The sequence below is a fragment of the Polypterus senegalus genome, chromosome 12 (genome assembly GCF_016835505.1).
Source record: "Polypterus senegalus isolate Bchr_013 chromosome 12, ASM1683550v1, whole genome shotgun sequence".
In the NCBI taxonomy this organism is placed as follows: domain Eukaryota; kingdom Metazoa; phylum Chordata; class Cladistia; order Polypteriformes; family Polypteridae; genus Polypterus; species Polypterus senegalus.
The window spans coordinates 155428988-155451297 of NC_053165.1; the positions used below are offsets into that span (position 1 = coordinate 155428988).

At 41.1% G+C, this 22310-nt stretch overlaps 1 protein-coding gene across 1 annotated transcript in view; it reads left to right on the forward strand.

Annotated features, from left to right (window-relative positions):
* Positions 1 to 3280: 3280 nt before the first annotated feature.
* Positions 3281 to 22310, forward strand: part of LOC120539978 (G-protein coupled receptor 54-like) — a 42323-nt gene continuing 23293 nt past the window's right edge. The window contains exons 1-3 of the mRNA XM_039770387.1: positions 3281 to 3382; positions 3467 to 3825; positions 19043 to 19167. Of these exons, the coding sequence (XP_039626321.1) occupies positions 3522 to 3825; positions 19043 to 19167 (429 nt within the window). The 5' untranslated portion in view covers positions 3281 to 3382; positions 3467 to 3521. The remainder of the gene's footprint in view (positions 3383 to 3466; positions 3826 to 19042; positions 19168 to 22310) is intronic.

A 22310-nucleotide genomic window follows, 5' to 3' on the forward strand; every position in this document is an offset into this window, starting at 1 on the left:
TGGATAAGAATTATCAAGGGGAATCTTCCTCCACTTGATGAAACGATTGAATATCCAACAAGTCAAAAATAATTGCCTGAAAGCAATGAAGTGATAGATAGATAGATAGATAGATATGAGAAGATAGATAGATATGAAAGGCACTATATAATAGCACTAGATAGATAGATAGATAGATATAGATAGATAGATAGATAGATAGATAGATAGATAGATAGATAGATAGATAGATAGATAGATATATGATAGATATAGATAGATAGATAGATAGATAGATAGATAGATAGATAGATAGATAGATAGATAGATAGATGAGAACGACACTATATAATAGATAGATAGATATGAAAGGCACTATATAATAGATAGAGAGATAGATAGACAGACATACAGATAGATAGATACTATATAATAGATAGATAGATAGAGTAGATAGATAGTGATGGATAGTCTCCTCAGTCTGTCTCTGAAGACAGCAGTCTGTCTCTGAAGCTGCTCCTCTGTCTGGAGATGATCCTGTTCACTGGATGTTGTGGATTCTCCATGATTGACAGGAGTCTGCTCAGCGCCCGTCGCTCTGCCACAGATGTTAAACTGCCCAGCTTCATTCCTACAATAGAGCCTGCCTTCTTCACCAGTTTGTCCAGGTGTGAGGTGTCCATCATCTTTATGCTGCCTCCCCAGCACACCACCGTGTAGAAGAGGGTGCTCGCCACAACCGTCTGGTAGAACATCTTCAACATCTTATTGCAGATGTTGAAGGACGCCAGCCTTAATGAAGTATAGTCAGCTCTGTCCTTTCTTACACAGAGCATCAGTATTGGCAGTCCAGTCCAATTTATCATCCAGCTGCACTCCCAGGTATTTATAGGTCTGTACCCTCTGCACAGTCACCTCTGATGATCACGGGGTCTGTGAGGGACCTGGGCCTCCTAAAATCCACCACCAGTTCCTTGGTTTTGCTGGTGTTCAGGTGTAAGTGGTTTGAGTCGCACCATTTAACAAAGTCCTTGATTAGGTTCCTATACTCCTCCTTCTGCCCACTCTTAATGCAACCCATGATAGCAGTGTCGTCAGCGAACTTTTGCATGTGACAGGACTCCGAGTTGTATTGGAAGTCTGATTATAAGGCTGAACAGGACCGGAGAAAGTCCAGTCCCTTGCGGCGCTCCTGTGTTGCTGAGGCAGGAGTTTTGCAACATCGGAGGTGACTCTGTGATTGTTCCGATTTGGTGTCATCCTCAATGAAGGAAAAAGGGAAGAAAGAGTTAAAGACATTGCCGACACTTGGTCTGCAGTCGAATTACATTTCATTTCAGAGCCTCAAAGATTCCTCTAATCGCATGTGTACCAAATACATAAGCAGACCCACACAGCAGCTCTGATTGACGACTCGTCAATAGATTAGACGTAAACCTTCAGCCATCAAGGGCCACATTTACTTGGGACACTTCAGATGCAAACTCCTAGCGGTGTAGCTATAGGAGCGGGCGGAGGGGGCGGTCCGCCCCGGGCAGTATATTTTTGGGGGCGGCATTATGGGCCAAAAGGCTCAGTACAATTCGTGTGTAAGCAGCAGGGTTCGGAAAAATATCACTCATGAATGAAGAAAGCCAAATTCTCTGATTTTTATCCACAAATGCTTCAAAAATGATTTTCGGACTTGTAATCTGTGACCGCATCAGACACGGCAGTTGAAATTTATGTGGCAATAACAAAAATAAACATAAACATTACACCGATAATAATCTCTAGGACGATAAACAACTAATTTACATTTTATAATTTTGTTTTGTTATCAATCTGAATTCGTTCTTGCTCTGCGCAGAAAACATCCCCACCTATCGCTTGTACACTACATTGGTTGTGGTTTTCGCAGCGTAATTATATTAAACTAATAATTAGAACACGGCTTATCAGTGCGTCTATACTATATTCTTGTTTAGTTGATGCTTATAAATAATTAAATGTGAAAAATTATTGCTGTTTCTCTCTATATATGAATACATCTATGCAAAAATTATCTTAATTTTTCTCTTAATTTTCTACGATAGATATGTTGGAGGGGGGCAAATTGAGGCACCGCTCCGTCCCGAGCGGCACGAATTTGAGCTGCGGACTTCCCAAATCAAGCAAAGTGCGTACTCTGCAAACGATCCACCAATCAAAAATCACTACTTGCTAGAGTCCGCCCTCTCAACTTTGACAAGTAAAAGTGACAGTTTTCATTTCAGACCTCATTTCATGTTGCGTGTGTATCACTGAAATAAATGAAGAAATAAATAACGAAACACTTAAAGAAATTAGCAACTAAAATATTTTGGTGACGCGTTTAATTATCGGTACTCACATTTCATATTGCTATCGTTTATTTATCGTTAAATGTCACGGTATTTTATTTGAGTATTTATTTTATTTTGTCCGAAATATTCCTTCATATATAGAGAAGACAACCAGTAACCTTGTGTGCAATGGAAGTCATTGGTCAAAAGGGGGCAACACTTCCCAAAATCATTTAACTATTTTCCCTGTGGCAAATTGTGACAAATGTATGACATGACAGGTCGAGCTAACAGAAGGGGCTAACGGGTCTCTCATAGCTATGTATAAATACGAGGTTATTCACGATTCATGTCACTTTGCCGTCACTCGGACTGTATGACAATCAATGCAATGTACACCAGCATGTATCGATCAACAAGTTCGGTCAATTTATCTTTGTCACGAGTGTGCGTTTTAAACCAGACCTATCTGGATGAAATGGACCCTTTAAGTGAGCTAAGACATTTCAACGGAACTGAGGGCCACATGTCAAGAGCGCCACTGCGTTACTTTGATCCCCTCACAACATTCTAAATAGTTCACTGTTAACGCAGCGCTCTTCGTTCGCTAGGAAGTAACCTTACCTTCAGGAGACATTTTAATCCGTCTGTATTGGCACTGACAAATAACGCGTTTAACTGTTTATCAGTGTCCAGTTTTTAAAAAGTCGTTACCCATATCGTACCTGTTACATTAACTCTTCCTGCTGGGTACCTGGTGAATCTCCTAAAGTAAGTCTCAATCTCCGGAGCCCATCCAGCGGCGTCAGTTACTGAGTAGACCGAGAGGAACAAACGACTCTGCAGCAGATGTCAAATTGTCTCCGACAGCGAGCCAATGAGGGCTCGAGGAATTCGAAAGGAATCCAATAGGCTCCGCCCCCAATCCTTCCTCCCACCCCCTCCAGCACCGCACATCTGTATAAGAAGCTCTCCGCTCTGCCTGATGGTCAGGTTGTCTGCCTGCTTTCTGCGGTGAAGAAAGGTGCACCTGCACCTGGGTGAAGTCAAACGAAAGAAGACTGCGGAGAGTGGACGGGATACTGACCACCATTTACTGCGTACGTATTAAGCGGCAAGTGGCTCCGGGATCATCCGCGTTTTATTTCGCACAACCATCTAAGAAACTGTGTTATAAACGGCAGGTGCACTGAACTTGAACCGACCCACGCAGAAGAGCGCCATGCACTGACAGGAGACATGAGTTTACGCTCCACTTGTTTACCAACAGAGGGGTCGGGACAGGGGAGGAACAGCTCACCTCCTGACAGGGAGGCCAACCCCACGGGGGGCAACAGCAACCCCGCCAGCCTTTTAGGCATCGGGACGAAACTGTGGATCTACAACATCACCGGCGACGAGTCGCCACCCTTCCTGACTGACGCATGGCTCGTGCCTTTGCTTTTCGCCCTTATCATGCTGGTTGGACTGGTGGGCAACTCGCTGGTCATTTATGTAATCACAAAGCACAGGCAAATGCGAACTGCAACCAATTTTTACATAGGTACGTAGATCTATCTATCTATCTATCTATCTATCTATCTATCTTATAGTCAATTTTATATATCTATACTTACATGCTGTCTTTCATGTATCAGTAAATCAAGCAGATGGCGCCTTTTGTGTGTATATATATAACACTTATATAGTGCCTTTCATATCTATCTATCTTTAGAATTTTCAAGGTAAAATCGCTAAAAATGTTGCTTTACCCTGTACAACAGAAATAATGACATGGTCTATCTATCATAAAGTGCCTTTGATATATCTATATTTATCTATATTTTGTTTAGTGCCTTTCCTATATGAAAGCAACTGCATCAATTAATGAATGGGCAGATGTTTCCTGTTTCCATTTTTGTTTAATCAGTTTCTACCTTATTCTTTGTGTGTTATAATTACAAATCTATATTTTTATGTGTACCACTAGTTTGTTTAGTAATAAGTATAAACTATACTTTTACTTCGAATTGTTCACAGTGCTCTCCACCTGCACTCAGTGAAAAGCGCTTTAAAAATATGAGTTGTATAGCACTGAATATATTACTGTCATTTATACATTGCTTTTCATCTGTTGATATATCACTTATACTGTGCCATCTATCTATCTATCTATCTATCTATCTATCTATCTATCTATCTATCTATCTATCTATCTATCTATTATATAGTGCCTTTCATATCTATCTATCTATCTATCTATCTATCTATCTATCTATCTATCTATCTATCTATCTATCTATCTATCTATCGCATGTTAGGAGACGTTAGCCAACATAAGCGGAAAGCTCCAGACCTAAATTTGCTAAACACGCTGTAATAGATAGCCATGGAGGCAGAACTCTGATAATCTTATTGGAAATGACTGAAGTAAGTTGTATGGCAAGCTGATCAGTGAACACTATAAAACAGGATTTTCTTTTTGTAGATAGCTATGTGATTACAGCAAGTGTATCACATTCTTCTTAGAAGGGTACAATGTCACATCATTGAAAAGTTGGTTAAGCAGAGGTTACACAATCAGATCTATCAGAAGCTGGTTTAGAAGGTGCCATAGAATTGGATCTACCAAAACGGTGTGTGCGAGCTACAAAATCAGATATGTCAAAAGCTGGATTGGGGGGACTTCAGATTTACATCAATTAATGCTTGTTAAAGAAGGGAACAGATGCAACTCTATATTAAAAGCTTCTGAGAGAGGGCCACATCATTATCGTGTCTGCTCACAGTTGGTCACAGAATCAAAAGCACTCTTAAATGTCTAATGTTTCTTTAATGGTACTTTTCTGGGTTGTGTGGCTCCTTGTAGAACCACTGCTTGACTGAGAATAATTTAATTCTATCAAAGGGCTCTTTGCTTATCAATTGTTTTGATTTTTTGGTGGGGGGCTTTACAAAGATTTGTATGTGGACAAAACAGAAATCGTTAAGGTGTAGTAGTCTACCACACAGGATCCAACAGGAGAAGAAAACCTGCGCTGAGCCTGAGTGATTGTATGAAGTAAGCATCCCATTGCATCTTACAAGTCTGTTATCATCTATTCATGGTTATTTGTGAAGCCTGTAACAGATCTAATTAAATAAAGGCTCTGTCTGGAACTTTCACGTGGACCAATATTAGTTTCATTGTAAGGTTCGTCAAGTTCTGGAATTTCCATTTATTGGTTATTTTAGCCGTTCCTTTCCTTTTATCTTTCCTGTTGGTCATGATATTAAATTGTTCAGGCAATCATTCCACAGCTTATAATTCTTTAATAATAATAATTCTTTGCATTTATATAGCGCTTTTCTCACTACTCAAAGCGCTCAGCAATTGCAGGTGAAGGGCCTTACTCAAGGGCCAAACAGAGCAGAGTTCCTATTGGCATTTACAAGATTCGAACCGGCAACCTTCTGATTGCCAGTGCACAAACCCTAGCTTCAGAGCCACCACTCCACCCAGATAGTAACTGGTGACTACTTTCTTTCGGCCATTTCTGTCCAATGCTGTGCACACACCTCCATCTGCTCCCTGCAGCGCAAAGGTGAAGGCATGTTTGGTAGCTGGTAGAGTTTGGGTAAATAAGAAATTGTCACGAGGCATACCATCAAGAAATATTGTATCGTTATTTGTGACTGTTTCACAGATCAATGGTTTTCTCTGTTGTAACTTGAGCTTCCACTTCAGTTCAGTGTGTATCTATTTTGTTTCCTGTTTTGCTTACAGGAGCCAGATATCCTAGGCAGGCGCTTAATTCCAGTTTTCATGAAGCTGATAAGGTGAAACAAGCACTTGTAAGCTCATCTATAGACAGTGGGCTAGGTTCCTGTTCATTGCAAAAGTACACAAGGACCTCTTATGGGTTTAATAGCTCATCTTGATGTAGCAGTTTCTCTCACTTGCTTTAAAACCATTCTTTGTACAAAGAGATCTTGGCTATAATTATAACTTTCGTAAGTTGTACTCCTCACCCAAACATCGATGTTAGGATGTCTGCATACGAGAGGAAGATGTGAGTATTTGGCGGTCTCCATATTTGTTAGCATATATTTCTCTGCCGTTGTCCTTCCTGCATTCTGTATCATGGAGTATGTGTGGCGGGTTTCATTGATCCATAGTATTAGCCACCCACTCAGTCCTGTGTTTGGCTTGATACTCAGGAGTTGGCATTTATTTTCGTGCCATTATGGTGTGTAACACTGTATTTTGTAACAATCCCTTCGGTGTGGTGACTGGAGCACAGGACAATTTGCACAGGCATTTGTCTTCATTTTGTATGCTGTACTTGATGCTCAGCAGTTGGCGCTGCTGCTCTTCTTTATCTTCCTATGAGCAGCCTCAGCAAATACACTTCAGACATCGTTGCTGTTCTTTTCATTTCTTCCATGTCACCCTCTTGAGCAAGACTTGAACCCTGATAACTACGAAGAGGCTGCTGCCACCTCATGCTTTTGCTTCACCAGTGCATGTCATGTCATAAGCTTTCAATTAAGATCAAAACCAAGGTTTTATCCCCAGTGGTTCACGCGTATTCACTTGACAGACAGATATATCCGTTAACATTTTATATATAATGTAGCAGAAAGGGAGTTCAATGATAAAGAGTTGGGGTGTCAAGACAGCCACTCTGTATGTTTGGAGGTGGCCAAGTCAGGTTAGGTTGGGGAGTAGGCACTGGTACAGCGCATTGCCACATCCACCACACAACAAAACAGCTCGGGATCCTGGTTGGCAACCCCCCAGGCAGACATGTGGTCCATTCAGGTGTTTTGTGGGCATCCCCTTGGCCTGGTCCAGCTCGGGTCCTCAGGAATAAGAATCCTGTAAGCTGATCACCCTTGGGAGAATCACACCACATGGCCGTAGTGCCATAACTGATGCTCCCTCACAATGCAGGTAATGTGTCTTATTCATCACAAAGTCAAACCAGCAGTACCCAAGGATTCTCCGAAGAGAAACAGCACTGAAGGAGTCCAGTCTTCATCTCAGGTCACTGGATAGCATCCATGTCTCGTAACCATATAACAAAACAGGAAGCACCAGGACACTAAACACTTGGACCTTCCTCCTTTTGCAGAGATATCGGAAGCACCAACACCCCTTTCCAGCGACCTCATGACCCCCCATGTTCTCCCAATCCATCTTCTGACTTCATAGGAAGAGTCACCATAGACATGAATTTCGCTGCTGAAGTAAGTAAACCCCTCAACAATGTCAACACTCTCTCCGCTGACAGACACACAGCTGATGGCCGTGCCTAAGAGGTCATTAAAGGCCTGGATCTTGGACACTCAGACTCCTCACTCAGTCTCTTGAGAGCTCCGATCAGAGCCTCCATTGACTCCATGAAGATGTCAGCAATGTCAAGATCAGCGAAGCACTCTTCACCAACAGATGCCCCACAGCCACTGGACCCTACGACCCAACCCAACACCCAGTCCATGCAGGCATTGTACAGGGTAGAAGCAGGAACACACCTCCCTGAGGAACCCCAGAATCAACAGGAAAGAACACAGAGGTTCCACAGTACCTCTCGACGTGGTCGACACTCTCTCCGCAGACAGACACACTGCTGATGGCTGTACCCAAGAGGTCATTAAAGGCCTTATCTTGGTTTTTATCAGGACACTCTCAAGCCCGATACTCAGAATCCTCCCTCAGTCTCTCGATTGCCCCGATCAGAGCCTTCATTGACTCAATGAGATTAAAAAAATCAACACAAATATTGCGGAGTCATTCCCAGTGACACGAGTTCAAGATGGCCGAGCTTCCAGTTTTGGGCCACTTCTGACAGGAAGAGGGGTGTCCAGGTGGATGGACACCAGAAGTGACATCAGAATCAAGTCAAGTCAATTTTATTTATAGGGCACATTTAGAACAATCAGAGAGGAAGAGAGAGGAAGAGAGAGATAGAGGCATTAGGACACAGCGCCATCCCCTGGAGTGGCGGTAGAATTGCAGTTACTAGGCCTCTTTAGCTGTCCCCTATGCACACACACGTGATAATATAGATAACTAGCCAACCAGCGTACCATACCGCATAATCAGGCCGGTTTTTAATGATTTTTAAGCACAGGGAGAAAATTAACATTTGAAAAATTGGTAATGTAATAAATCAGCAAGAAAAGCAACATTGTAACAATGCACGGAACGAACCAACACACAGTCGTCCGTGACTGAAAACTGGCGGACCGCCATCGCTCATGTGCCCACCTCCAACTCGTCACTTGAGTCGTTGTCATCTTTGCACAGTCCAGATGCACCTGTGACTCACGTAGACTTTCCGTGTTCCTGCAGGAGCATCTAAGAAGACGCACGATGCGAATTGCTGAATGTAGCGTGTAAAACAGTTTGCTATGGTGCACGCGGTCGTGCGTCGTAACCAAAACCTCGGTTTTTAAAGACTGCGACTTCATTGTGTTTTAACCTCAGTTGTAAAGGATTGCTTTAATGATCCCATGGGATACCCCTTGCAAACCGTTTTACACGCTGCATATGGCGATTCACCTCTGGCGTGGCCCCTCCCTGCGTGCGCCATAGGTGTCTTGCTTGTCGGCGGCTTAGTGAATCCACGCCCCTTCCGGCGTGCTTTCCATGGGTGTCTTGCCTTTCCATGGGTGTCTTGCCTTAGTGAATTATATATATAGATGATTCATTTTAAACAATGCAATACACTGCATGCATGTCTCCCTAAAAATACACAGATTTGCCACAACTGGACCTTAAAAAGCAAATGTTTTTCTTACTCAAGATATTTAAAGAATAGCCTGAAGTCCGACAGAATGAATATGAAGAGGTCGGAAGGCCAGCCACCTAAAGTTGAATTTGATCTTGTAGAATTAAACAGGGCAGAGCCCTGGGGTTCCAATATTTCTTTTATTATTACTCTGAGAATTGAGTTGACAGCTTCACCCCTGCGGGAAGATGAAAATGTTTTTTTTTTCTCTTGCAAAGGACTAGATTTTCAAAAAACTGAAATAGTTAAAGATGATCCAGCCTGTCCATAATACGTAAGTGAGAAACCAGAAGCTATCTGAATGGTGAAATATGGGACTGGTCTCATTTTTCTCCCCATAGGACACCCCTACCAAGTGTGATGCCCAGGGACTTTTTTGATAATCGTGCAAAGCGGACCACCAGGGAGGTAACAAAAGATGCGTGGTCCTTTATATTAAAACTAAAAAGCTGGGTCAAAAAATCAAAAACAAAAACAAACAAAAACACCTCTGTGATCTTTCATATTGTTGGTTGCTTTCTTGTTGTTACCTGAACTGCTTTATTGATTGTTAATCTATGATTGTAAATTTATGAGTTGCTACGGGGGTCTGCCCCCTGCTCACTTCGCTTGCCAACCCCCTGGCGGGCGCTACGTGCTAGCCACTTCTCAGCACTGCCGCTCACATATGGGGAAGCGGATGTACAATTTAAACAGATTGCTATTTACATGGTAATTGTTACATCTGCATAATAAACCTAACTGTTTTACATTACAGCGAGTAATTAACCATATTAAAAAATAGTAAAATGTAATAAATTGAAAGAAAATTTTGTTTTATGTTGCGTTAGAGGTATTCATTGCGTTATATGTTTTCGTTCTACTTGACTTTGAAATTAACACGCAAATACTTTTTAAGCTTACACTTTTACTGTAAAACTTCAGTAAAAACAATATTTGGAATTAACTTTTCATCAATTTCACATTGAATTTTGATTCGGTGTTTGGACTAACATCGTGACAACGCAATGTATAACTGCCCATGAGACAACATCGTTTCTTTCTCTCTAATAAATAAACCGACTTTTTCGAATGTTTGTCCCTGTGATTTGTTAATTGTCATAGCAAAAGCTATTCTCATGGGAAACTGTAAACATTTTAATAAGAATGGCATATCAAGATCTCCTTTGGTGTGTAATGTAATACCCTGAAAATGTACTACATTACCTTTCTTGTCACCTGTTAAAATTTTACGTCAGAATTGTTCGACCAATTTTGAATACAGCTAATCTCGTCCTATTGTATAGCCCATCCCTCAGACATAAATTACGCAATAACATTACGATACATTCTTCTTTCCACAGTAGTTTGTGTGGTGGAAGAACAGACGGTGTTAACAGTTGTAGATATTCTTCGTGATATTATAAATTGATGTTTTCATCCTCCACACCATCACCACCAACTGCTTCAGCTTAGTCTATTGATACGCATTTAACCAATTTGCTGTGTAACCAATGGACAATTTTTGTGTTAATTCGTTTGACTTCATCGTTTCTCGGTGCTAGGATTGCCCGTGTACTCATTTCTTCTGTTGATAACCCTTCAAGATGAAATTCTTCATTAAAATTTGGACATAAGTCATCTTTTACTGGGAACTTAAAGTGAGGAAAACGTAAAAATTTATAAGAACCAAGAGTGCAGGAACTGTGTCTGACAAAAGCATTCACACGAATGAGAGGTGAGAGGACCGTGGCTGAGAGGAGGACGGGACTTAGTGAAATCTCTTGGCAATAGTCTCATCTCATCTCAAGATTTTTTTAAAAATAAATTACATCTTTCCACTTGTGGCAATCAACTTTGGTTACCTGTCCTGACTGCTACCTGCAGGCTTTGGCCTGCCCATACCCAAAAAAGGAAACTGGCTTTGAAAGTTCAAAAAGAGTTCAAACGTTCAAAAATATTATAAACGTTCCTAACAAGGGAGAGGATAATCATAACTGTCTGGAGTGTTAAGGCAATCCAAAACCTTTTTTATATATATATATAAATTGAAAATAAGGTAACAAAAGGGCAACTAAAAGCAAACAAATCCCAAAATGCAATTCAAATAGGACAATCCAAAATTAATAGTTCATAAAAAAACTAAAAATATCAGAAGAAAAACACTCAAAGCAACATCCAATCAACAATCAATGATCCACTGCAGAGACTTCAGTATAAAAGCAGAGGGAGGAGCCACCTACAGTGATGTCAGGCTGCCCCACCTCCTATTGCTCCACCCACAAATCAAAAGAAATGGAAGAACACTTTAAGACATAATGTACACGTGACAAAAATAAGAAACTCTTTTTTTTTCTTTTTTCCCCGGGTCTGGCCGTTTTTAGTTCCTTAGTTAGGTGACATTTTTTTTCCCTTTTTGACGGGGCCAGTTCCCTCGGCAATTTTCAAATTTTATGGTATAGAAAACGATTAAGTTCTACATGGCTGCGCATTCAGTACGGACTCTTGGGTATACATCTTAGTAGAGTTTTCTACTTTTCCATTCTTTGTACAAAGAGATCTTGGCTATAATTATAACTTTAGTAAGTTGTACTCCTCACCCAAACATCGATGTTAGGATGTCTGCATACGAGAGGAAGATGTGAGTATTTGGCGGTCTCCATATTTGTTAGCATATATTTCTCTGCCGTTGTCCTTCCTGCATTCTGTATCATGGAGTATGTGTGGCGGGGTTTCATTGATCCATAGAATTAGCCACCCACTCAGTCCTGTGTTTGGCTTGATACTCAGGAGTTGGCATTTATTTTCGTGCCATTATGGTGTGTAACACTGTATTTTGTAACAATCCCTTCGGTGTGGTGACTGGAGCACAGGACAATTTGCACAGGCATTTGTCTTCATTCTGTATGCTGTACTTGATGCTCAGCAGTTGGCGCTGCTGCTCTTCTTTTTCTTCCTATGAGCAGCCTCAGCAAATGCACTTCAGACATCGTTGCTGTTCTTTTCATTTCTTCCATGTCACCCTCTTGAGCAAGACTTGAACCCTGATAACTACGAAGAGGCTGCTGCCACCTCATGCTTTTGCTTCACCAGTGCATGTCATGTCATAAGCTTTCAATTAAGAACAAAACCAAGGTTTTATCCCCAGTGGTTCACGCGTATTCACTTGACAGACAGATATATCCGTTAACATTTTATATATAATGTAGCAGAAAGGGAGTTCAATGATAAAGAGTTGGGGTGTCAAGACAGCCACTCTGTATGTTTGGAGGTGGCCAAGTCAGGTTAGGTTGGGGAGTAGGCACTGGTACAGCGCATTGCCACATCCACCACACAACAAAACAGCTCGGGATCCTGGTTGGCAACCCCCCAGGCAGACATGTGGTCCAGTCAGGTGTTTTGTAGGCATCCCCTTGGCCTGGTCCAGCTCGGGTCCTCAGGAATAAGAATCCTGTAAGCTGATCACCCTTGGGAGAATCACACCACATGGCCGTAGTGCCATAACTGATGCTCCCTCACAATGCAGGTAATGTGTCTTATTCATCACAAAGTCAAACCAGCAGTACCCAAGGATTCTCCGAAGAGAAACAGTACTGAAGGAGTCCAGTCTTCATCTCAGGTCACTGGATAGCATCCATGTCTCGTAACCATATAACAAAACAGGAAGCACCAGGACACTAAACACTTGGACCTTCCTCCTTTTGCAGAGATATCGGAAGCACCAACACCCCTTTCCAGCGACCTCATGACCCCCCATGTTCTCCCAATCCATCTTCTGACTTCATGGAAGAGTCACCATAGACATGAATTTCGCTGCTGAAGTAAGTAAATCCCTCAACAATGTCAACACTCTCTCCGCTGACAGACACACAGCTGATGGCCGTGCCTAAGAGGTCATTAAAGGCCTGGATCTTGGACACTCAGACTCCTCACTCAGTCTCTTGAGAGCTCCGATCAGAGCCTCCATTGACTCCATGAAGATGTCAGCAATGTCAAGATCAGCGAAGCACTCTTCACCAACAGATGCCCCACAGCCACTGGACCCTACGACCCAGCCCAACACCCAGTCCATGCAGGCATTGTACAGGTTAGAAGCAGGAACACACCTCCCTGAGGAACCCCAGAATCAACAGGAAAGAACACAGAGGTTCCACAGTACCTCTCGACGTGGTCGACACTCTCTCCAGACAGACACACTGCTGATGGCTGTACCCAAGAGGTCATTAAAGGCCTTATCTTGGTTTTTATCAGGACACTCTCAAGCCCGATACTCAGAATCCTCCCTCAGTCTCTCGAGTGCCCCGATCAGAGCCTTCATTGACTCAATGAGATTAAAAAAATCAACACAAATATTGCGGAGTCATTCCCAGTGACACGAGTTCAAGATGGCCGAGCTTCCAGTTTTGGGCCACTTCTGACAGGAAGAGGGGTGTCCAGGTGGATGGACACCAGAAGTGACATCAGAATCAAGTCAAGTCAATTTTATTTATAGGGCACATTTAGAACAATCAGAGAGGAAGAGAGAGGAAGAGAGAGATAGAGGCATTAGGACACAGCGCCATCCCCTGGAGTGGCGGTAGAATTGCAGTTACTAGGCCTCTTTAGCTGTCCCCTATGCACACACACGTGATAATATAGATAACTAGCCAACCCGCGGCGTACCATACGCCGCATAATCAGGCCGGTTTTTTAATGATTTTTAAGCACAGGGAGAAAATTAACATTTGAAAAATTGGTAATGTAATAAATCAGCAAGAAAAGCAACATTGTAACAATGCACGGAACGAACCAACACACAGTCGTCCGTGACTGAAAACTGGCGGACCGCCATCGCTCATGTGCCCACCTCCAACTCGTCACTTGAGTCGTTGTCATCTTTGCACAGTCCAGATGCACCTGTGACTCACGTAGACTTTCCGTGTTCCTGCAGGAGCATCTAAGAAGACGCACGATGCGAATTGCTGAATGTAGCGTGTAAAACAGTTTGCTATGGTGCACGCGGTCGTGCGTCGTAACCAAAACCTCGGTTTTTAAAGACTGCGTACTTCATTGTGTTTTAACCTCAGTTGTAAAGGATTGCTTTAATGATCCCATGGGATACCCCTTGCAAACCGTTTTACACGCTGCATATGGCGATTCACCTCTGGCGTGGCCCTCCCTGCGTGCGCCATAGGTGTCTTACTTGTCGGCGGCTTAGTGAATCCACGCCCCTTCCGGCGTGCTTTCCATGGGTGTCTTGCCTTTCCATGGGTGTCTTGCCTTAGTGAATTATATATATAGATGATTCATTTTAAACAATGCAATACACTGCATGCATGTCTCCCTAAAAATACACAGATTTGCCACAACTGGACCTTAAAAAGCAAATGTTTTTCTTACTCAAGATATTTAAAGAATAGCCTGAAGTCCGACAGAATGAATATGAAGAGGTCGGAAGGCCAGCCACCTTAAAGTTGAATTTGATCTTGTAGAATTAAACAGGGCAGAGCCCTGGGGTTCCAATATTTCTTTTATTATTACTCTGAGAATTGAGTTGACAGCTTCACCCCTGGGAAGATGAAAATGTTTTTTTTTTCTCTTGCAAAGGACTAGATTTTCAAAAAACTGAAATAGTTAAAGATGATCCAGCCTGTCCATAATACGTAAGTGAGAAACCAGAAGCTATCTGAATGGTGAAATATGGGACTGGTCTCATTTTCTCCCCACAGGACACCCCTACCAAGTGTGATGCCCAGGGACTTTTTGATAATCGTGCAAAGCGGACCACCAGGGAGGTAACAAAAGATGCGTGGTCCTTTATATTAAAACTAAAAAGCTGGGTCAAAAAATCAAAAACAAAAACAAACAAAAACACCTCTGTGATCTTTCATATTGTTGGTTGCTTTCTTGTTGTTACCTGAACTGCTTTATTGATTGTTAATCTATGATTGTAAATTTATGAGTTGCTACGGGGGTCTGCCCCCTGCTCACTTCGCTTGCCAACCCCCTGGCGGGCGCTACGTGCTAGCCACTTCTCAGCACTGCCGCTCACATATGGGGAAGCGGATGTACAATTTAAACAGATTGCTATTTACATGGTAATTGTTACATCTGCATAATAAACCTAACTGTTTTACATTACAGCGAGTAATTAACCATATTAAAAAATAGTAAAATGTAATAAATTGAAAGAAAATTTTGTTTTATGTTGCGTTAGAGGTATTCATTGCGTTATATGTTTTCGTTCTACTTGACTTTGAAATTAACACGCAAATACTTTTTAAGCTTACACTTTTACTGTAAAACTTCAGTAAAAACAATATTTGGAATTAACTTTTCATCAATTTCACATTGAATTTTGATTCGGTGTTTGGACTAACATCGTGACAACGCAATGTATAACTGCCCATGAGACAACATCGTTTCTTTCTCTCTAATAAATAAACCGACTTTTTCGAATGTTTGTCCCTGTGATTTGTTAATTGTCATAGCAAAAGCTATTCTCATGGGAAACTGTAAACATTTTAATAAGAATGGCATATCAAGATCTCCTTTGGTGTGTAATGTAATACCCTGAAAATGTACTACATTACCTTTCTTGTCACCTGTTAAAATTTTACGTCAGAATTGTTCGACCAATTTTGAATACAGCTAATCTCGTCCTATTGTATAGCCCATCCCTCAGACATAAATTACGCAATAACATTACGATACATTCTTCTTTCCACAGTAGTTTGTGTGGTGGAAGAACAGACGGTGTTAACAGTTGTAGATATTCTTCGTGATATTATAAATTGATGTTTTCATCCTCCACACCATCACCACCAACTGCTTCAGCTTAGTCTATTGATACGCATTTAACCAATTTGCTGTGTAACCAATGGACAATTTTTGTGTTAATTCGTTTGACTTCATCGTTTCTCGGTGCTAGGATTGCCCGTGTACTCATTTCTTCTGTTGATAACCCTTCAAGATGAAATTCTTCATTAAAATTTGGACATAAGTCATCTTTTACTGGGAACTTAAAGTGAGGAAAACGTAAAAATTTATAAGAACCAAGAGTGCAGGAACTGTGTCTGACAAAAGCATTCACACGAATGAGAGGTGAGAGGACCGTGGCTGAGAGGAGGACGGGACTTAGTGAAATCTCTTGGCAATAGTCTCATCTCATCTCAAGATTTTTTTAAAAATAAATTACATCTTTCCACTTGTGGCAATCAACTTTGGTTACCTGTCCTGACTGCTACCTGCAGGCTTTGGCCTGCCCATACCCAAAAAAGGAAACTGGCTTTGAAAGTTCAAAAAGAGTTCAAACGTTCAAAAATATTATAAACGTTCCTAACAAGGGAGAGGATAATCATAACTGTCTGGAGTGTTAAGGCAATCCAAAACCTTTTTATATATATATATATAAATTGAAAATAAGGTAACAAAAGGGCAACTAAAAGCAAACAAATCCCAAAATGCAATTCAAATAGGACAATCCAAAATTAATAGTTCATAAAAAAAACTAAAAATATCAGAAGAAAAAACACTCAAAGCAACATCCAATCAACAATCAATGATCCACTGCAGAGACTTCAGTATAAAAGCAGAGGGAGGAGCCACCTACAGTGATGTCAGGCTGCCCCACCTCCTATTGCTCCACCCACAAATCAAAAGAAATGGAAGAACACTTTAAGACATAATGTACACGTGACAAAAAATAAGAAACTCTAGAAGAGATCATGTAAAGACATGAACAATAATTCAAAAACAACAAAAACAATGAACAATGATTTATCTGTCTATCCATTATATAGTGCCTTTCACATCTATCTATGTATCTGTCAATCTATTTATCTATTTATAACTGTCAGGTTACAGGTTCTTATGTTGAGTATTGTTTTAATATCAGAGTGCTGGATTGTTGATAAGATTGGATTGAAAGCTCCATTAGAAGCATTGCAGCATGTAATAATTGATATGAGGCAGTGAAACTGTTCCCTGCTAACTTGTTTGAGGTCTGTAATTTAAGCTCTTCTATCCAACTTTTGTAAAACAAATTAAATCATTTTTCCTTTCACACCATCTACAAGTTTTCTGGTTAACATCCACCTCTTTGTTTTCAGAAAGACATGTAGTTAATGCACTGATATCAAATGTACTATTGATTTTCTTTTTACTTCATTATATACATATATACTGTAATATATATATATATATATACAGTACAGGCCAAAGGTTTGGAGACACCTCATTCAATGAGTTTTCTTTATTTTCATGACCATTTACATTGGTAGATTCTCACTGAAGGCATCAAAACTATGAATGAACACATGTGGAGTTATGTACTTAACATAAAAAGGTGAAATAACTGAAAACATGTTTTATATTCTAGTTTCTTCACAATAGCCACCCTTTGCTCTGATTACTGCTTTGCACACTCTTGGCATTCTCTCAATGAGCTTCAACAGGTAGTCACCTGAACTGGTTTTCACTTCACAGGTGTGCCTTATCAGGGTTATTTAGTGGAATTTCTTGCTTTATCAATGGGGTTGGGACCAGCAGTTGTGTTGTGCAGAAGTCAGGTTAGTTGGACGATCATTTATTTTTCAACAGGACAAGGACCCCAAACACACCTCCAGGCTGTGTAAGGGCTATTTGACCAAGAAGGAGAGTGATGGAGTGCTGTAAACGGTCATGAAAATAAAGAAAACACATTGAATGAGGAGGTGTGTCCATACTTTTGGTCTGTACTGTATATATATATATATATATATATATATATATATATATATATATATATATATATATATATACTGTATATATACTGAGGTGGGCTGGCGCCCTGCCTGGGGCTTGTTTCCTGCCTTGCGCCCTGTGTTGGCTGTGATTGGCTGCAGCAGACCCCCGTGACCCTGTAGTTAGGATGTAGCGGATTGGATTATGGATGGATGGATATATACTGTATATATACTGTATATACTGTATATATATGTGTGTGTGTGTAAATATACAAGATTTGGGGTACCACCCTAGTAAACCTAAATAACTGAATGTTTTTAAGCAAAAATGCACAGTGCCACCCTCAGGAGTGGTGGGGAATTACCATCACTCGAGCCTTTAAGTTGTCCCCTATGCACACATGCATGACTAATATATATATATATATATATACTCACATATATATATATATATATATACTCACACACACTGGGGATTAGTGTTTCAGATAGTGGTAGCTTAGCTGATTCTTGTGATGTCCAGGTTTGTGTTTTCTTTAGGCCAGGTATTGATCACGTGTGTATTTCCTGTAGTTTGTTTTTTTTTGTTTTTTTGCGTAATCCTTTTGTTTCTTGTTGGTTCTAATTAGTTAACTACTTTTGTTATTAATATCTTTTTTGTGATGTGTGTTTTTCTATACAGAGGTGTGTCATGGCCAGGAAGACTCTGGGAGCCCACAATAAACAGTGGCGTGCTGGTCAGGCAACCCTATTTAATGATAAGAACACCCAAGTATTGTTGCTTGCCAGCTAAAAGAACGTTGGCCGATTTAGTCTTTACAAAAACAAACAAAATAGCCACATGAGGCTACCAAGTTGAGAAATTATGAAATGTATACGCAGCTATTTTGATATATAAAAAAAAAGTATTTGAGATATCTCGAAATATATTGTAGATATTTTAAAATGTAAAGAAACACATTTTGAAATATCTGGAGATATCTCAGAGTGATATCTCAAAGTCAGCTGTATTTTGAGATACAGTATCTGACATTTATTTTCAGATATCTCTAGATGTTAATTTGGCTCGCCATACATAATTGTCTCAGCTGTGCTTTTTATACCCTTGACTATGCTGACATCTACTGTCTAATAATATTATTATAGCAACATCTCTATATTAAAAATGACGCCATGCAACCGTACTTAAAAATGTATTCATAGCATGTAAGGATTCCAACTTTTATAAAATGCAGAAAAGTTATATTAATCACACAATCTGGTGACAGGACCAGAAACAGACCAAAGTGATCTTTTTACTCCTCTTTTTGTCTCTTTTCAGCTAACCTGGCTGCGACAGACATCATATTTCTAGTTTGCTGTGTACCCTTTACTGCCACGCTTTATCCTCTGCCTAGCTGGATCTTTGGGGAATTTATGTGCAAGTTTGTCAATTATCTTCAGCAGGTAAGGCCATGGATGCCAGCATTGATCCGCACAGATTGATTGTGTGCATGTGACCTTTGTGCTCAGAGTGAATCAGGCAGGCAAGCCGGGTTTCTCTCATCCCAGCATCACGGATTTGTTACATTTTAGCCAGGATTTTTTCTTAATCTTTTTGCTCATTTAAAAGTTCTTGGCATGTGTTTAGATTATTTTTGATAATATTGTTGTGTTTATGTGTTTTAAGTACTAGCTGTGCTACTCATCTAAGACGGGTTGAAATCTAAGTAATCATCCTCAGCATATTCAACCTCAACATTTGGAGTGCATCATCTTTCAGAATGTAGTAAAATGCTTTGCAGTTTTCATTCCAACAGATGGTGCATCAGAAACACTAGCATTTCTTTTACAAATCCCATGACAATATTTTAAAATCTAGTCTATCTATCTATCTGTCTATGTATCTATCTGTCTGTCTGTCTGTTTGTCTATTATGGTGGACGGCCGGGACACCTCCACACTGGGAAGACCGGGGGAGCAAGTGTGGCCAGAATGTTACCTCCCCTGAAATGCTAGATGGCAGCCCCACTTGGTTGCAGTGGTGCCTTGGACTCCCTCAGGGCTTCATGGGAGTTGAAATTTGGTGCAGCCCTGTTGAGATCCATGGATGCCACCAGTGGGTGCTACAACTGCTGCTGAGCCCTGGTTAGCAGCTCTTCCACCACACCCAGAAGTGCTGCCAGAATTAAGTCATCAAACACCTGGAACACTTCCGAGTGCCTTATATAAGGGGTCAGCAGAGACCACTCAGGGAGCCAGAGTCGGGAGGAGGAGGACAAAGCTTGCCGGAGACAGAGAGAGTGGAGGAGAAAGAAAGACAAAGAGATGGACAAAGTGGGAAAAGGACTGAGCGATAGTGCTGATGTTTTGTGCATTGTGTGTGCTGTGCAGAAGGAAATAAATTTGTGCTTTGGGACTTCTGCATGTCCAGTGTCTCTCAGTAGCTGCGTTAATTCCACACTATCTATCTATCTATCTATCTATCTATCTATCTATCTATCTATCTATCTATCTATCTGGCACACAGTTTATTATGGTGGATAAACTGATTTCAGCAAGTAGAGTGGATATCTGTCCACCAATCAGTTACTCTTTGTGGGACATGTTCAGTGTTAACTTTACACTGCACCATTTATTGGAATGTATTTTGTAATGCATATAGTAATGAAAAGAATTGCATTTTCCATTCCAACAAATGGCACATCACAAACAGTAGCACTGCTTGTACGAATCCCATACCCAACGGCATATAACAGAGACATGGCAAGTGGACAGGGGTGGACAGACATACAAATGCATAGATACACACACAGACACACACTTCTCGTTTTATTAAGGTAGATCTATATGTAATCTATTATTCTCTTATGTACCTTGTGCTCTTTGGGTGTTACCCAAAGTGGAAGGGCCACCCTGACATCACCACACCTGAGACCTCCCTTAGCTATTTAAGACCCAGAGAAGAGGATCTCATGTTACACGGTTGATGTTATCAGCATTCCACTCCAAGAACTGGTGTGTCAAATATGTTACCATCCAAATTTGAGGGAATTCTTATTTGTACTGGTGATGGACAGGTTGATAGAGGAAAGAAATCTAATAGTATGTAGTGTAGTATGAGTAGGGAGCAGGTCGAGTAGACCCTGGAGAGGTGGAGATCTGCTCTAGAGAGAAGAGGAATGAAGATCAATAGGACTACCACAACAGAATACATGTGTGTAAATGAGAGGGAGGACAGTGGAGTGGTGAGGATGCAGGGAGTAGAGTTGGTGAAAGTGGATGAGTTTAAATACTTGGGATCAACAGTACAGAGTAATGGGGATTGTGGAAGAGAAGTGAAGAAGAGAGTGCAGGCAGGGTGGGATGGGTGGAGAAGAGTGTCAGGAGTGATTTGTGACAGACGGGTATCAGCAAGAGTGAAAGGGAAGGTCTACAGGACGGTAGTGAGACCAGCTTTGTTATATGGGTGGGAGATGGTGGCACAGGAGACAGAGCTGGAGGTGACAGAGTTAAAGATGTTAAGATTGGCATTGGGCGTGACGAGGATGGACAGGATTAGAAATGAGGACATTAGAGGGTCAGCTCAAGTTGGGAGACAAAGCCAGAGAGGCGAGATTGAGTTGGTTTGGACATGTGCAGAGGAGAGATGAGGGGTATATTGGGAGAAGGATGTTAAGGATAGAGCTGCCAGGCAAGAGGAGAAGAGGAAGGCCTAAGAGAAGGTTTATGTATGTGGTGAGAGAGGACATGCAGGTAATGGGGGTGACAGAGCAAGATGAAGAGGACAGGAAGATATGGAAGAAGATGATCCGCTCTGGCGACCCCTAATGGGAGCAGCCGAAAGAACAAGAAAGAATGAAAGAAGCAGAACAGGAAAGCCTATTGTGTGTGTGTTAGCTGCACCATTGGTTTTCCCAGTTCTGATTTTTGCTTTGACTATTCTTGTTACGATTACTGGGTTTAGATTTGGGTGTTGAAGTCCCATAGGGCTGATCTTTGGTTTTGACTTTCTCCTCGTTTACTTTTACTCTCCTCCTCATCCCTTTAAACATGGTAGCCTATCCTGCACAAGATTAACAAGCAATCCCATAAAGCATAGTGTATCTTTTGTAACTTGTCTTGACATCTTGTAAACGATGGTGGAACACAATAGTGGGAAGACACTAGAGCCGCCTGTCATGCTGAATAGTGTATACCTCACCGGAGCCAGGGAGCTGGTCCCCAGGCACACATACGTGACGTTAGTTATTTATATAGATACAAAGTGTGAGAATTTCTCGATAAGAGACTATTTAAGACCCAGAGAAGAGGTTCTCATGTTACATGACCAAGTGTGAGAATTCCTAAAAAGATGCATTCAATTTTGGATGTCGATGAATAGCTGGGAAAAGAGAATAACTTGAATAACTACATTAAGATACAAAAAAGGATGTGAAAGTACCAAAATGAATATCTTTACACCAAAAATGCCTCAAGATAATATTTGATCAACCTCCACCTTTCTTGCCTTGGCAAATAGAGTGAACAAAATTATAATTTGGAGGTGTTGCTTCAATTAACACTGCCATGTCATCACCGCTGAGGTTGAAAGTCTAATTTCTTATCAC